Here is an 18,584-nt window from a genome sequence, read left to right on the forward strand (position 1 = left end):
CCAGATTTATAAAGAACCATCCCCTCCATTAAAATATTTTTTAAAAAAGGATCTTGGCATAGGAAAAAGAAACTGCAAATGAGTCTGGAAAGTTCTAGGAAGTGGCAGAGGGACAACAGCATAACCGAAGAGCAGTAGGGAAAGGAAGAGTCTGTCACAAGAAGGCAAACAGAAGCCAGAACACTTGAGGCTACCCAGGTCATGGTGAAAACTTTGGAATTTTTTGAAATGCATGAGGAACCCATTAAGACATTTAAAGCAGAGATGTGACACTATTTGATTTACGCAACTGCTTTGTTGGGGGAGAGGAATTTCCACCTTTCAACCTGCGCTACTTTCACTTAAATAGTACTCTAGCCTCAGTGACCAACCTCAAGTTCCTTCAGAAAGTCAAAGCATTTCAGACATGAGGACAGTAGCACACGCTGTTCTCTTTGTCTTAAGATTCTTCTTTACATTCATCTTCCCTTAGAAAGCAGCTTCTATATCTTGTCTTAATTGAGGCATTCTTTGGCAACATGATTTAAAGGTCAACACCATTATTCTTTCATGGGCCACTATGTCCTCGTTCTTCATCATAATTTTAATTCAGTTGTGTGCATTTTCTTTTTATGTACCCATTCCTCCAATTAACTCAGCCCTATGAGATCAGATGCCATGCTGCCTTTGTATTACCATGTTGATACTGGAAATTCAATACATATCTGTTAAGCACATGAATACATATTTACTGGAATAATAATAAATTTCCATTTCAACAGACATACAATTTTTAGACAAATATTCTAGTTTTATTCCTATTCATTATACAGATTTCTGCAGACATTAGTCATAATGGTAAAACCTTAAAATTTTCTCCTAAGCAAATCTCATGTTTCCCTTTCTGTCAGCTCAACTCCAGAAACAGTCCCCTCAACACACTTGGAGACCGTCTCAATCTGAGTTTGTGGCTGGCACCAAGGATTCAAATTTCTCAATGACTTAGTTATTTAGAACAATATATAGAATTATGTCTATAAAGTCCTTTAGGAAAAACAACATCATTCTATTATTTTTTATAGGGATGTTGTTTTCCAGAGTCTGCCTGTGTCTAGTTTTATGGCAAATTTTATTTCATATACTGTTACAGAAATATTTCTATAATGCATTATTTTACTCTTCAGCCTTCCTTAGAGTTGATGATTCATAACAGAAACATTTCCAAAGAATCTTACAGTGAGAGTGTCTTTGTGAATATCACTGCTGGAAGTGGGGAAGGTGTTTAAGCAGATGGTCAGGGTGTACCAGATTAAAAACTGACTTGTATGTTGCAAGAAGTGGTAAGAAGGGAGGGGAAGTTATATTAAATTTTATGTTATGTTTGTTTTCTGGTAATTGATTTATTTTCCTAAAAGTAGAGTAATTGGAGGAGACATGAATAAATTTGAAGTTTTGACTATATGAATATGAAGATACAAATGTTTGTTTAGCAGTTACTTTGTGTGAGGCATTCTACTAGCCCCTGTGGTGCTTATACAGGTAAAGAGACACAACCTTCGACTGAAACAGCTTGCCTTTGAAAATAGGAGGAAAAGAAAAGTTCAGAAATACTATATAATTGACCCTTGAACAACATGGGTTTGAATTGTATGGGTCCAGTTATAGACAGATATCTTTGAATAGAAAATACTACACTACTACAGGGTTTGTGGTTGGTTGAACCTGAGGATGCCGAGGAACCTCCGAAAAGAGATAAGAATAGGGAGGGCTGACTATAAATTAACCCCTGTGTTGTTCAAAGTCAACTGTAATATCCCTCAGAATATGTAATTATTAGAGCAAGAAGACAAGGTTGTAAGAATCATGAAGGAAGGATGAGTTTACTTTTAGTTTTCAGATTATCTGGCAGTTGCAAAGAAGTGACTTTTGGATGATGGATGAAATTTCTACCAGCAGATAACAAGATAAGATCATATCAGGCTAGGAGAATACTGTACAAAAAAGTAAAACACACAAAAACTTAGGAAACTTCCATTTACATTGCATAATATATTTCTGCTATAATACAGTGTAAGAAAGGAAATTATGAGAAAGCCTGATAGATGGTTTCACCAGATAATGGAAGATTTAATGTCATCTTTAGAAATCTGGACTTTTGTCCATGAGCAAAAGAAGAGCCATTGAAGATGCTTAAATGCTATATTACATTGTGCCTGTGGAATAGTTCTCTGCAGCTTTACCTAGAATAGCTGGAGGGGAATAGTTCATGATAAGGAGTAGGGAGGTGATTTCAGTAGTCTTGGGAAGGATTTATGCTAGGGTAGAGCATAGAAAATAAAAAGAAAAGGTGTAACTTCAAAAAATTGAATGAAGTATTATAAGACATGGTGACTGGTGAGATGTGCAGAGTGACAGAGAGAGTATCAGAGAGTACTTCCAGGTGAACAAGGAGGACTCTGAGAACAGTGCTCCCACTGACAGAGCTAGGAAGGGCAGAAGGAAGAACAGCTCTGTGAGGCAAATGAGCATTTCGGACACAATGAGAGTGAGTCCTACAACAAGTTGGAAATTTACATCTCAAACTGGGGGAGAGATTAAAGTTAGGCATCCAATTTGGAGCCTTCTCTCTGCAAATGTTTTTTTTAAAAACACCATTAGAAATGTATTTAGAAGGTACAAATCTTGGTCTAGTCATGCTGATTTTCACCACAAGTATCAATCTATCCATCTGTACTCTCCTAATAATAATTTAATTTCTAGTTAAAGCTCTCATATCCCATGGATTATAGGGAGACTTTAATCAGTGAAGAGTGGAGGGTGTTTGTCCACATAGGTTGACACTGAGACACACACTCCTCCCCCAATCTCCCAGACTGAACTTTTGAACTTCCCCTTGCTGCTTCTGTGCTGCCCTGTGGCCAGGAGTGTTTCTGAAGCATCTAAATGCCTCAGTCCCTTCGTGCAGAAGTCATGACCTCAAAATTCTACAAGAGCCAAGAAGCTGATTGAAATGAGTGAATGCTTCTACAGTGTGTAGCAGGGTGTGCTGGTAGCTTATGGAGATTTCAAGCTCCTTATAAGGGGACTACAGGGCCAATCAAGCCAGTAGGTGGCAATCCTAGAAGGAAAAATGTATGCAATATTAATAATTATCTCAGAACTATAACCCACTGCATACACTTCCACCCAGAGAGAAAGAAAGTGGTCTCTGTTTAGAGCTTTGGAGAACGGTACCAATTACAGAGCAGAAGAATATGAAATGGTAGGTAGAAACAGGAACAGCCAGAGTTAGGAATGAGACTTCAACCATCATAGAAACCACAGCCCAAGGAATTTTCCAAAACTGGATAGAATGAACTGTATTATCAAAAGGTGCAAAAGCGTAGGCAAAAAAAGACAACTGAGGAAAAAAGCCACTCAATAAGCAATGAGAAGGACATTGAATTCTCCTTAGATAACTATTTTGATTCTTTTAGAGTGATAGATGAGATATGAGATTTTAAGAGATTTAGTTATAATTGGATGATGAAAAGGAAAAGGCAATGTGAAAATAATGCTTTTGAGAAATTCAGAAAAAAATGAAAAATATAGTCATAATACACATGTATAAAAGGGTAAAAGTAAAGCTCCCTTCCTTTGGGAAAGAATTGGAGAGCTTCCCTGGTGGCGCAGTTGTTGAGAGTCCGCCTGCCGATGCAGGGGACACGGGTTCGTGCCCCGGTCCGGGAAGACCCCACATGCCGCGGAGCGGCTGGGCCCGTGAGCCATGGCCACTGAGCCTGTGCATCTGGAGCCTGTGCTCTGAAACGGGAGAGGCCACAACAGTGAGAGGCCCGTGTACCACAAAAAAAAAAAAAAAAAAAAAAAAAAGAATTAGAGAAATTTTTCTTAAAGATATTCTTGATAGAAAATATTGCTAGCAAAATAAATAGAAAATGGCCTTAGAATGATAAATTTTCTCTACTACACAACATGTTTTTGTTATACACATTAAAAGATAAACAAAATTCATTTTATTTTTTAAATTTATTTATTTTATTTTATTTTATTTTTGGCTGCATTGGGTCTTCGTTGCTGCACACAGGCTTTCTCTAGTTGCGGAAAGGGGGCTGCTCTTTGTTGCCTTGCATGGGCTTCTCATTGCGGTGGCTTCTCTTGTTGCGGAGCATGGACTTTAGGTGCGCAGGCTTCAGTACTTGTGGCTCCCAGGCTCTACAGCGCAGGCTCAGTAGTCATGGCTCATGGGCTTAGTTACTCTGTGGCATATGGGGTCTTCCTGCACCAGGACTCGAACCATGTCCTGCATTGTCAGGCAGATTCTTAACCACGGCGCCACCAGGGAAGCCAGCAAAATTCATTTTTAAAAGAAACTATTTTGAAGATTAGTTTTATATAATATACATTTATGTAACACATATAATATGATTATTTATTACATATATTTATGTATTATATAATAGACAATTAGCTTTACATTATGTATAAAATATATCTCTTGGATTTAAATAAATTGATTAAATTACTTTCGTGAATGTAGTTAAATTAAAAATTTTTTAAAGGCTTAAAAATAGAGAAAAATAACAGATGAATTAATTCATTTCTATTTAGGCAGTAAGATGCCTTTTTCTTTTTTCAATATTTATGTATATAAAGTGAAATAGGTGTGTTCTTTAAATTCACAAAATTTTCACATGCCAGGGCATTGGATTCTTCAAGACTATTGTAAATTTATAGAATACAAATTTTTGGCATAAAGAATTAAATAATACATTCAATTTATTTGGGATAAGGTTCTAAAGTGAAGGTAAAGGAATTTATGGTATAAATATTTAAACAATATATTTAAAATATTTAGACTAAGATTCTGAAGACCCAATTATACTTAGTTAATTTAATTGAAATGATTTTAAGTATATTGTTCCATTGCATTGACTGCTAACTTGTAGGGATTTATGTTTATTAAGTTGCAGAATAAATAGGAACAAAAATAAGCAGTACTTGTAATTTTTACCTGTTAATGGCACTAAATTAGCATTAATAAAATACTTCTTATCTCTAAAAGAACAAAATATAATTCTTTTTGAGAATAACTGCTGTTTTGACAAATATTATATCCTTTAAGAGAAGTCTGATGACCAAAAAACAATCTGTTTCTCAAAATGACTTTGACCTCCAATTCTGAAACTGACAGGGTGACTTTCCTCATGAACAAATATGATACAGAACATTTTAGAGGGAAGCAAATATTTCAAATACCCAGGTGATCTCTTTTTTTTTAATCTTAAAAATCAAAGCAGGTAATTTTACCACTGGGAGAAATTAAACCAGATGTAATAGCTATAACTGCTAAGATTTTTGTCCTTAAAGCCTAGAGACAATCAAAATAAACACAATGACTTTACTCCTCCTTAATGTGTTATTTATATACTAGTCTCCTGTTGGGAACTATATATACTTAAAATTATTTTTAGTTACTGAGGACAAGTTAAATTCGTTTATTCCTATCTGGAATTTCTAACTTTAGAGATAAAAAGATCAAAAATTCGCATTTAAAAAATTGGCAAGTACAAAATTTTCCCCTTGAAATGTAATGACACCATTTGAAATTAAAATGTTAACAATAAATTAGAAAAGATATTGAAAAAGTATATTACTATTTTATATATTAGGCAATAATAAAGGTAGAGATAATTAACATTTTGCCTTTGAGAAATTACCCTTAAGTTTTAATATGGCCCCTGAAACTATTCACAACCACAGACAAAAAGCAGGTAATTATAGTGGTATAGAATACACCTCCAATATTATTAATATTTACTTCTAGACTCAGTAGGCATCTACTTATTCATTCAAGAAATGTGTATTATTCAGTATTTTTTTTTTTTTTTTTTTTTTTTTTTTTTTTTTTTTTTTTTTTTTTTTTTTGCGGTATGCGGGCCTCTCACTGTTGTGGCCTCCCCCGTTGCGGAGCACAGGCTCCGGACGCGCAGGCTCAGCGGCCATGGCTCACGGGCCCAGCCGCTCTGCGGCATATGGGATCCTCCCAGACCGGGGCACGAACCCGTATCCCCTGCATCGGCAGGCGGACTCTCAACCACTTGCGCCACCAGGGAGGCCCCAGTATTTTTAATACATAAAAAATAAAGCCCTCTGTAAACCCAAAGGAGTCTTTTTATGGTATAAAAGAATAACTTAACATTCAATTTTAGAGTTTAGAATCCTAGTGCAATATTGAAATAAGATCATTATGAGAAGATATTCTTGGGACTAGCAGTTATTTATTGACACTTGTTCCCCAGTATCTGGTGCTAGTTGGCATGACCATTTACAGATAAAATAGGAGTTGATGGGAAAATAATATATATGTACCTCTTTAATGCAGCAGTATGAAAATCCACAAAAGAATAATTCACAAACCTAAATACAAGGAGAGAGGAAGAAAGGGAAGAAAGTTATTTTTTGTTTCCCCTGAGCAAACATGTAATTTCCATGATTTCTTTTTAATGACTGCAGTCTGTGGCCAGTAGGTACTGATTTATGAAAAGCTGTAAAAGATCAGGTGGAACTCTGCAGGACATCGTTTACAGCTGCACGGATTGAAACCTATCTAATTTGTCTAGTAAAAGTGTGAGCTCACAGTGCACATCACCCAGCCTATAAATTTCCCCTTCAGACCCAATGTCTGGGGCTGGGTCTAAAAAAACGCCAATGCCTGCAGCTGCTCAAAAAGCCCACATTCCCCTGGTGTGCATGAAGAGACATCACAGGCTCTTCACAGTGAGAGACAAATTCCTATCCATTGATAAACTCACCAGATGTCCTCTCGGAGGAGGAAAGGAACCAATTTTTATTTGAATTCCCCAGAGAAATCCTGGAAGTGGAAAAATGATACTTTGCAGGGCTGGTTATTCCTAGGTCACTGGCATTAAAATTAGGTCCCTCTTTGTCTTCCTTATACTTTGATCCAAGTAATAAACAGAAAGACTCAGTTGGGGTCACTCTAATCCTTAATCCGCACATCCTGTTTTATTTCAATTTGTTTATACTAATTTTCTCTAAATTCTTGTTGAGTCTGACTATACTGTTGAGTTAAAAAATACAAACCATTTTGAATTTAGAGGGGAAAATTCTGCATTTTGCTATTAGGCATACTTCATAATATTCTGAATATATGTCCTGGGGTTTGATTCTTCATACCCACAAACCTATAAATAAAAAAGTATTGCTATTCATGGGACCAAGAGTCAACAAGAGTCGACATTAGATTCTGTGCTTCAGCTACTGTAGCAATTCAAGCTGTGGGGTGTGAGTGTGTGTGTATGTGTGTTTGCTTGCATGCCTGTAGATAGTCTAGTATTTTGTTGTCTCCTTTCTAGGTCTCACTTCATTTTTCTTATAAAATTTTCTCACATCTGATATAATGCTACTCCTATCAAATTTGTTTACTGATTCCAAGTCTTATCCAATGGGTCCAATGTTATATCTAATGTTGGCCAATGACCAAGGCTATGTCATTCATGATGGTCATACAAAACAACCCAAGAATAATGTATACGTTTTGGACCCCGGGTTGTATATCTATATCTGTAATTCCTCAAGTTCTTAGGAAAAAAGTAAATATGACATTTTCAATGATTTAAAAAATAAACTATTTTTTTTCTTTTCAGGTGGGTAATTTAAAGAATCGTAGAAAATTATTTATGTATATGTTCCAGAAGAGAATAACATATAAAATGTTATATTTATATTTTATGATGTTCTAGGTATCCCTAAAGGAAATAAAATTAATGCTTTGTAAAATAGTGCCTAATTTCTGTTTCTTTCTTTCTCTTAGATAACCTGTGAGGATTAGTTAAAACTAAACCGTAACACATAATACAAATTATGAACTCCATAATTTTAATTTTTAATTTTTAATTTATAATTCAAACACTTGAGGTAGAGAAGATTGAAGCAGTTGAATTTAGTCTAATGGAATGAAGTTTGAAAAGTCCTCCACATTCAGATGTCTCCACTTCACAAATCTTGACAGGGAGGGAATTAGTTATTGATCTATATTTTCCACAGAGCATGCAAATATAGGCAGAACCAAACTGTCACATTCTCAGTGTTTTCTTAAACGGAGCACTAAAATTGTGTTAAATTTTCATTTTTATCAAATAAATAGTTAAACTTATTTTTAATTAATTAAAATTTTATTTTTATCAGATAAATTTAATGTCTCCCCATCAAAATCCAAATGAATTTACAATCCTATCTTGTATTCCAAAAAACAGCACACAGGTTCAGGGCATGCTCATTCAGATTTCAGAATCTTAACCTCACACTTAAGCGTGTCTTGTATATTAGGGAGTGAGTTGGAGAAATATCATCAATAGTAATGGAAATTCCACATATAAGTGATATCATATGATATTTGTCTTTGTCTGACTTACTTCACTCAGTATGACAGTCTCTAGGTCCAGCCATGTTGCTGCAAATGACATTATTTCATTCTTTTTTATGGCTGAGTAATATTCCATTGTATATATGTACCACATCTTTATCCATTCCTCTGTTGATGGACATTTAGGTTGCTTCCATGTCCTGGCTATTGTAAATAGTGTTGCAATGAACATTGGGGTGCATGTATTTTCTTTTTTTTTTTTTTTTTTTTCTTTTTGCGGTATGTGGGCCTCTCACTGTTGTGGCCTCTCCCGTTGCAGAGCACAGGCTCCGGATGCGCAGGCCCAGCGGCCATGGCTCACGGGCCCAGCCGCTCCGCGGCATATGGGATCCTCCCAGACCGGGGCACGAACCCGTATCCCCTGCATCGGCAGGCGGACTCTTAACCACTTGCGCCACCAGGGAGGCCCTATTTTCTTAATTATGGTTTTCTCCAGATATATGCCCAGGAGTGGGATTGCTGGATCATATGGTAGTTCTATTTTTAGTTTTTTAAGGAACCTCTGTACTGTTTTCCATAGTGGCCGTACCAATTTACATCCCCACCAACAGTGTAGGAGGTTTCCCTTTTCTCCACACCCTCTCCAGCATTTATTGTTTGTAGGTTTTTTGATGATGGCCATTCTGACCAGTGTGAGGTGTTACCTCATTGTAGCTTTGATTTGCATTTCTCTAATAATTAGTGAATCATCTTTTCATGTGCTTTTTGGCCATTTGTATATCACTTATATGTGGAATCTTAAAAAATGGTGCAAATGAACTTATTTATAAAACAGAAATAGAGTAACAGATGTAGAAAGCAATCTTATGGTCACTGGTGGGGGGGGCATGGAGGAATAAACTGGGAGATTGGGATTGACATGTATACACTACTATATATAAAATAGATGACTAATAAGGACCTACTGTATAGCACAGGGAACTCTACTCAATACTCTGTAATGACCTATATGGGAAAAGAATCTAAAGAAGAGTGGATATATGTAAATGTACAACTGATTCACTTTGCTGTACAGCAGAAACTAACACAACATTGTAAATCAACTACACTCCAATAAAATTTTTTTGAAATAGCAATGGAAACCTCCCAATTAAAAATTCCTCTTAAATGTGGGCAGGACTCTGATTTGTCACTTAATTTTAGTTTTAACTTCCACATATATTATAGGGGCATAGCATCAGTGCCTAACTAATGTAAGGATTAAAGTCCTTCATATCTATGTCTTATGCTTAATATTGTAAGTTCTCATAAATGTTCAATATAATCCTTATTTCTGTTGTTGTTGTTGTTACTCTTATTATTCATCTCAAAGCAAAGGCCTTCATAACTACTATTTACTCAAGCTCCCATCCTAAGAGGAAAGAATAAAGAGAAGGACAATCAAGTGTCCACTGGTGACTGGTTCCAGGCTTATGAGTCAAAGGACAAGTCAAAGAGGCCACTGAGAGCTGAAAAGGCAACCAAGGCAGTTTACCAATAGGATGCTTCTCTTGGTTCTTCAGGGATGAAAATATGGTTTCCTCCATTTCTTTTGTTCCTTTGATTCACCAGATCTTGCAGCTGGTCATAGATCTATAGTAAGACCAGTAATTATATAAAGCAATCCTAAAAGTTCTTGTTAATGCTGATTATATCATACAATAAAAGTCATAGTCACAATGTCTACCTATCTATCTATCATCTACTTCTGTATATATATTATAAATCTGATGTTGTCATATTTGTGAGAATTTCACTTATTGTTACTCATCTACTTTTTTCTATTCTTTTTGTAAGTTTTATTTTTAATGACATTGTGACATTATTTAAGTCTGTGCTGACTTTATGTCCTGCTGTAAGTATAGTCCAAGTTGTTCAAACTGTCCCTTAGACAGCAACCTGCACAGTGTCTACAGATGAACATCCAGTAGCCAGGATTTAATGTTGGAAACCAAATCCATCCACCAAAGCAGACAGAGGAGTATTCAGTGTGTTGTGTCAGCTATAACTGTAACCTAAATTATCACCATCTTTGCTAATGGTTAAACAAATTAAATTATAAAAGTATGTATGGATCTATTTATGCTTTTCACTGGCAAAGTTTCAGTAATTTAAAAAGCAGTCGTGAGTACAGAAGGGGAGCACTGAGACAAGATAATTACACAGTATTCTTGCAAGCTGCCAGCTTGAGTAGATGAAGACTTCATGGCAGATAAATTTCACAAATAAACAGGAATGCTACGTGAAGTCTGGAAGTTCCTGCTGATGTTGGTGTCGAATTTTGACACGCAGCAACTCTGCTGACTCCTGATCTCTCTCCCATTGGTATTTTCTTTTCTTGTAGGCCATCAAACCTTCTTCTGGACCAAAGCAACGTCGACATTACTACTTTCCGCACAACAGGTGACTGGCTTAACGGTGTCCGGCCAGTGCACTGCAAGGAAATCTTCACAGGCGTAGAGTACAGTTCTTGTGACACCATAGCCAAGATTTCCACTGAGTAAGAATAAGTTTTGACTGAACTTTCTAGTGGACATATGTGTTTAGGATTAATGTATTATAAATAATAGATGAATCTCTGAGGTACTTAACTTTCTCCTGTAACCACTGAGCTGGATCCTGGGTCTTTGTCAAGGACACCTTCTAGATTGAGGTGTGTTGATGTGTCTTCCTCTCTCATGCTAGATTCCCACAATAGATGTTTTCATTGAACTATGATCTCCTTCAGATAGACCAACAGATACATAGCCACACCCAACCCCAAAGGACCCAAGCCCCTAATTTAAAACATAAGCAGATATGTCATGATAATTTGTATATCCTCACATTTGTGATTCTCTGTTATTTTTAACAAAGCCTAACCTCTATGGAAATGGAAAATTGAGAACTAAGTGGATAACCTGATATATAAGGAAACATGCTAAAGTCTAAAAGTAGTTCTCATAGCTATTAAATAAACATACCATCATCTATTACTGAGTGATCTCATGCTAGAAAATAAAGTTATAAATAGGTTTAAGACATGGTTTTCCTTAAAAAAGCTTATGGTCAGTTTGGAAGAGAGAATATGCATAATTAATATATATTAATTAGTATTAATTTATGATTTCATGTGTTAAAAGCCAGTAATAATCAAGTATAATATGCTATACATCTTAGACAGTGGTCCTGTGGTACAATAGGGATACTTTGGTAATAGGAATTCTTTGATATGAGAAACCCATGGCCTTAAAGAGAGGGGATTTATAAGCAATCAAGAGAACACAGTGAATAATCCATAAAATTCATCCTCATTCACCAGGTATGCTAATTGGGAACAGGAAGTGAAAAACTGAAAGCCATATTCTTCATCTCTCTGTGAATGAGAGACAATTTACTTCACTTTCCAATGAGATTGCCTCATTTTTTCTTTTTCTACACAGTGACTTTTTCTGTTTTCCCATGCACATAGCTGAAAATGACTCTCTCAACCCTAGATCATACAACCTTGATATGCCATTCAACTGACCTGGGTCCAACTCTCTTTCTTCTAAGTCCCCCGGAGAGACATTCTGATGGCCTCAGTCTTGCTTATAGACTGGCTTCTCCAAAGTCATGTCTGCCATGAGCTAATCATTTCTATTCAAAGGAAGAAGAGTGAGACAGCATGAACTTGACTCTAGGGGTCCTTTCCTGAGGGCAAGATAAAGGACTGCTCCAAAGAAAGAGGTTTTGTGTGGGGCAGAAACATCAAAAGTTGTCCACAATTTTGTAGCTTGCAAGGTCTGTTTGGAAACTGTATCCATCTTTGAGTCAAAATCTTCTATCTTTGATCTTTGTTACATTAAATAAACGCTTTTGTGCTCTCAAGTTCCTTTAAGTCATATCCAATATTTGAGTATTTAAATGTTGTTGAATATTTAAGGACTTTCATTGTCATCCTGTCAATCATTTAAACAAAATCACCTTGGAGAGCTATAGATTAGATGTCAAACAGGGGTGTGTAGTGTAATTAATAGAGATACAAGTGCCTAACAAATAGGTAAAGAAGTTTACCATTTATGGTATATACCATTCAGAAACACAAACATCACAAAAGGATCTATAGCAAGGGAATATTATTATTGAAGAGGAGAATTCATTCTTAGAAAATAAACTCACACTAGTCTACTTAATATGTGTTGGCATTCCTGTTTAAAATAAAATGTAGTATCTGTTGAATAGACTTCTGACCCAATCGACAATGTGTTTTGGGTTTCTATGGTAGTTATTTTGATCAGACACAGTCCCAGGATATATTAATGTATTTAAATATTTTTATAAGTTCTTATTTTAGTAATGTAAACAGTTTGGGAGCACAGAAGCATAGCAAAGAACAAGCACAAAGTTAAAATTTTCTACACCATTGACAGAGTTTCAAAGGCAAATGTTTATTCTCAATAAAATATCAACACTCAGAGCTTTTAGATAATGGAACACTATATTGAAGTGGATGAAGCAGAACATTGTTAATATGATTAACTGCTAGCTCACAATTTAAATATAGTCAGATATTCTAATCTATGAATATGGTCAGAAAGTTATTTGCTTAAAAAGGTAAAGTGGCAGCCTTTGTTACACTTCCAAGTTAGGGATATATTTGTCTCAACAGTACAGTATTGGATGCTAAGCTCTTTTTGGCTGGTTAGAATATTTTCACTTAATTGTTATGATTATTTAAACAACCTGTGAGTGTACATTCACAAAGAATGAAAACTGGTTTTTCTTAAGAGATTCGGCTCTTTTAGGTTGGCCCTTCACACTGACCCAGATGGTTTCAGATCTCTCTGTATTTCAATGTTCTTTCTTCTGTCCTTTCTCCTCAATTCAGGGACAACACAGAATTAACATCTATTGACCTAAAACTCCTTGAAAAGAGTTGTTTACTTTTTGGGTCTCTGAAATCTCTACCTCATACTTACCCTTGTTTATATTATAAAAATGAGAATTAAAAAATATTTAATACACTAAAAATTTGGAAAAATTTGGTGAGGCAACATTTTCACCTTAAGTGCTGTAAAATATTTAACTCGATATTTCATTCTTCCTTTTGCAGTCTTAGGCTTGTTGTTTGAATTTGATTCTTTCCAATCCCTATTTTCTTTGTGTCTTACAGAGTCAATTCAGAAATGATTCCCTTGACCAAATAACTCCAGAGATTCTCCTAGAATAAGACAGAGATACTTTGAAAAGGATATTACATTTGTTTTTTACTATCCAGACTATGAATCATAGGAAAAGATCAAGAGTTTCATACTCAAATAAATATTAACTTATTTCAATTAGTTTAGGGATCTCATTTTTAGGCCAGCTACTCAAGTCATCTAATTTTCAAATAAACTTTTTTTAAAATGTGCAGTTTTATTCAGTCAACATACTTTTCTAAAATATTATTTCATAGCTTAGGATGGACTTAGGAAGGTTAATGTGAGAAGGAACGAGAGAATGAGAAAGGGCAAGAGTGACTGTAGAAACTGGAGAGAGAATTAAGTGTGTGGAATGAGTAGGAGACAGATTAATTGCTACATGTCATTATCCTGCACCCTTGTATGCCATTTTCAAAGTATCATCACCTATCCTTTTGCCTTTGAAGTACCAGATAGCTTATTAACCTCTGGTCTCAATCTTGAGCTGCTCTTTAGTCTTGAACTTTTCCACTGCTCTTCTGAATAGGGTAGTCCTAATGAGATAAGCGTATGGGGAGTGTTACTGAGACTACAGCAGCTGGATGTTTAGAGAGATTTTGGACTTGGCAGGGTGGTGGGTAGAACACATTTTGGTAGGGGGAAAAGAAGGTAGAGGGTACATAAAAACTCAAGTTAAGGCATAACTTAAAGGGATATTTACTGTAATTCCCTTTTCCAATATAATCCTTTGCATCAAATATAAACAAAATTATGTATCTACTTGCTTATGTTGGGTTCCCAGACACTGAATCTGAAACAGTTTTATGCAGAAGATTTCTTCAGGTGCCCTTGGGACATACATCCATAAAGAAATGATAAGGGGGCCTTGGACTGAAGGAGAAGACTCAGTCTTACCTACTGGAACAAGAGTCCTAGAGCTTGGCTGGCCCTTCAGAGTTGTCCGAAGCTGGTCTGCAAAATTGCATCATCTGATTTTTTCCAGTGGCCAGGGTATTGGTGCTTCAGTTCCAGAGGGGAAATAAGGGCCAGGCAACATAGCATATAATACTATGTTTAAATTTGTCAGTGAGCTCAGGAAATTAGTATATTACCTTGGAGCATTTTTTTTCTCTGCTTTCCATGATTACATTTTCTTTTTTAATCTTGTAAAGAAGGGGAGAAGGAAGAGACAGAGAAAAAAATCAGGAAGTTATAAAAAATATGATATAGAATTGGAAGAAAGATGAGAGAAGAAATACAAAAACAGTGAGGATCTATTGATTTATATACATTTATATGTCTTGTTTTCTAGCTCTTAGATTCATAACCTGACTTTGTTATAGTTTGAGGATGAGTAGGAAAATGTTTATTGTTCATTTTAAAGATAGATCCATGGTATCCTTATAAAAGAATCAAAATCCTGTAGAGCACACCTTCTCAAAAGCAGGGGTCAACATAAATAGACTACATTACTCTAAGCGAAGGTTTCATTATCCACAGTTACACAAAGGGTGGCAAGCTTGATGTCACCATAGTTCCCCACTAGCCTTCCTGGTGAAGCAAGGTAGCTGAAGACTGTGATCAGAGAGGACCTCAGGCAAAATACAAGTTGTCTATAGAGAATTTATCAGACCCTTGAATGGCAGCAGGGGGGTAACCTGTAGGGTATCAGGATTTCATCCCCAGCTCAGATGATAGGAATGCAACTGAGCCTTAATTACTTTTATGCAGCAGATGCTTAAATAATGTGTAAACTGCTTCTTAAGTAGTTACCTATTGTCTTCTTGCACACCTTTATTGCTTGGGAACTCGGTGTTTTTTGTTTTTTTTTTAATTTTATTTTACTTTTATAGAACAGGTTTTTATTAGTTATCTATTTTATACAAGTTAGTGTATATATGTCAATCCCAATTTCCCAGTTCATCCCACCACCAACAACATCACCACTCCCCACCACCCACCCCCCGCCCCAGGGAACTCACTTCTTAAGAAATCAATTAGTTCAATTCAGTGAGATTGAATTCCCAATTTTTCATTCTTTTTTTAATGCTCAATATAAAGGGGTTCCATCTGTGTGTGTGCATGTATTTGCATGTATGTACTTTTCCTTCTTTTCACTTTCAGTCTGCCTAGCACTCCTTGCCAAGTGACACTTAATCCTCTATCAACTTCCCCAGATAAACATATTTTGGACTATCGATTCACTCTTTAGTAAGTACATGTTGAGCCCCAGCTAAATGAGGGTCATTGTTCAGGGTGTGGTTGATAAGCAGAGTATAAAACCAACAAGAATCCCTGTTCACATGGAATTCACCTTCTTGCGGGACAAGATAGAGAGTAAAGAAAAATAAATCAAGAAAAAATGGCAATATGCTGGATGATGATAAATGCTTTGGAAGAAAATGAAACAAAAAGAAAATAGGAAGTGGTGGAGGTATGAGTGCAGAGAGCGTTTACAATATGAAATAGGAGGATCAGGGAAATCTCATAAGAGGGGGATGTTTGAGTAAAGACCTGAAAGAGATGAAATGTATGAATGAATTACTTAAATCAAGAATAGGGGATTCCCTGGTGGCATAGTGGTTGAGAGTCCTCCTGCCGGTGCAGGGGACACGGGTTCGTGCCCCGGTCCGGGAAGATCCCACATGCCGCAGAGTGGCTGGGCCTGTAAGCCATGGCCGCTGAGCCTGTGCATCCGGAGCCTGTGCTCCACAACGGGAGAGGCCACAACAGTGAGAGGCCCGCATACTGCAAAAAAAAAAAAAAAAAAAAAAGAATATTTAATTAATCATTTGCACATGTTTAGCTAAGTCTTTTTCCCCCCAAATGAAATTCTATATGCTCTTATAATCTTTATTTTAATGTCTTATTTCTGAGTTTTAACTATTTTAAATTTAATAATTTTGATAAATAGAGAAATATCCTTGCCATTTTTTCTACTTTGAAAGAACTTTCTGCTTTAAAGAAATTGTTCCAGTTATCTATGGATGTACAACAAACTGCCTCAAAACTAAAAGGCTAAAACAACAATGATTTTATTGTGTACACAATGTCATGAGTCATGAATTTGGGCAGAGCTCAGGAGGGTGATTCTTCTGCTCTGGTGTTGGTACTGAATTAGGTATTCATCTAACATGCATCTGGTCTAGTCCAGAGGGCTTGAGATGGTTTCACTCTTGTCTGCCTTGGTGCAGAAGCTTCATATAGCTGGGTCTGTAGGCCAAGTGCTTACAGATGACCTCTTTGATATCATAGTCTCAAGGTAGTCATACTTCTCACATGGCAGCTCTGGGGCCTAGAGAGGGTGTCTCAGGAGATAAGAGGTAGAATCTGTAAGTATCTTAAGATCTGAGTGCAGAAACTGATACAATGTCACTTCAAAACTATTCCATCAGTCAAAGCAGTCCCCAAACTGGCCCAGATTTAAGGGAGACAGGTAATGCCCCAAAAGAATGTGTGACCATCTGCATTAGTTTCCTAGGGCTGCCATAACAAATTACCACAAACTTACTGGCCTGAACAACAGAAATTTATTTTTTCACAGTTTAGAAGCCAGAAGTTGGAAATCAAGGTATTGGCTTGATTGGTGCCACGCTTGCTCCAAAGTCCAAAAAAAGGAATACTTCCTTACTTCTTCCAGTTTCTGATGGATCCCAGCAAAGTAGCTGCAATCTCTGCCTCCATCTTTACATGGTCTTCTTCTCTGCGTCCCTGTGTGTCCTCTTTCTCAAATAAGGATAGTCTCACTGGATTTGGAGTCCATCCTAATCTAGTATGATCTCATCTTGACCCTTCTCTTAATTACATTTGCAAAGACCCTATTTCTAGATAAGGTCACATGGTGAGGTTCCAGATGGACAGAAATTTTGACGGGAACACTATACAACCCACTATACCATCTATACTCTTACACAAGAATAGAGGTGGAATAGTCAGGATATAATATACAAATGGTGCAAAAATCAGAAAATTATGTCTAAAGCATTGGGATCTATAATTGCACAAGCTTTGTTAATTGAAAATCTCCTATTTACATACTATCCAGGAAACCATGATTCTCACCAGAAATTTTCTCCTTTTTTTTTACAGTGACATGAAAAAAGTTGGTGTCACTGTGGTTGGGCCACAGAAGAAGATCATCAGTAGTATTAAAGCTCTAGAAACACAATCAAAGAATAGTCCAGTCCCAGTGTAAAGTGCTATTTCTGGAAGGAGGTGGTGGCTGTGGAAGATGTGGTGTCACTCTGCAGACAGATGTCAACACTGGAAATACTGGTGGACATTCCATGCCCAATAAGACACTCAGATACGAGTACAAATGCCTTAAAATGGAATTGAAAAACTCTTTATTTTCCCCTATCATTTAGTGGATGGGTGGGTGGGTATATTTTGTTTTGTAATTGCTTTTTGATATTAGTTGATGGATTAAATCAAAATTCTGCAGCGCAAAATGATGAACTAGCATAGAGCCATTGATCATAAACTATCATAAAAGCAAAACAAGTGAAATAACATCATGAACATGGTGGCTCTGTTTACAAATAGCCACAAAAGAAAAGATGTGATATTTTTATACACAGAAGAAATCTGTAACAGGTATTTTGTTTCTTTCAAAGCAAACAAAATAGAGGAATTCATACCTCAAACTATCTGGCCATATTTACTACCTTTTCATTGTATTATTCCCTTTCATCTGTTAAAAGGCATATGGAAATGAAGTTTGTAGTTGTTTTAAGTACTACACATTTTTAATTGTTAGCTTCCTTAAGTATTACCATGTAAAAAATGTTTTAATTTTGAAGAAAAGTACATATTTATTTTCTTTTGAATTGTTTTTATTGTTTTCTATTTATGCCTTGATGATTTAATTTGGATTGGTGACAGTCAAGTGCCAAATGCTCTCTCAAATTGTCAGCAGTAGGAAACATAGAAAATGATGGGTTTCTTTCCAGATTTTTTGAACCATCCACTTATATGCATCTATATCTATATACAAAAAGAAACCAAACCCTTTCCTTGTTCATACACTAGTCAAA

The 18,584-nt window shown here is 36.1% G+C and overlaps 1 protein-coding gene across 2 annotated transcripts in view; it reads left to right on the forward strand.

Moving 5' to 3' along the window:
- The window catches only part of EPHA3 (EPH receptor A3), a 373,968-nt gene extending 356,225 nt beyond the window's left edge, over positions 1–17,743 (forward strand). For both annotated transcript variants that reach the window (XM_060099806.1, XM_060099807.1), the window contains exons 16-17: positions 10,749–10,904; positions 17,638–17,743. In XM_060099806.1, coding sequence (XP_059955789.1) covers positions 10,749–10,904; positions 17,638–17,743 — 262 coding nt within the window. The remainder of the gene's footprint in view (positions 1–10,748; positions 10,905–17,637) is intronic.
- Positions 17,744–18,584: the final 841 nt, after the last annotated feature.

The sequence above is a fragment of the Mesoplodon densirostris genome, chromosome 5 (assembly GCF_025265405.1).
Source record: "Mesoplodon densirostris isolate mMesDen1 chromosome 5, mMesDen1 primary haplotype, whole genome shotgun sequence".
Lineage (NCBI taxonomy): Eukaryota > Metazoa > Chordata > Mammalia > Artiodactyla > Ziphiidae > Mesoplodon > Mesoplodon densirostris.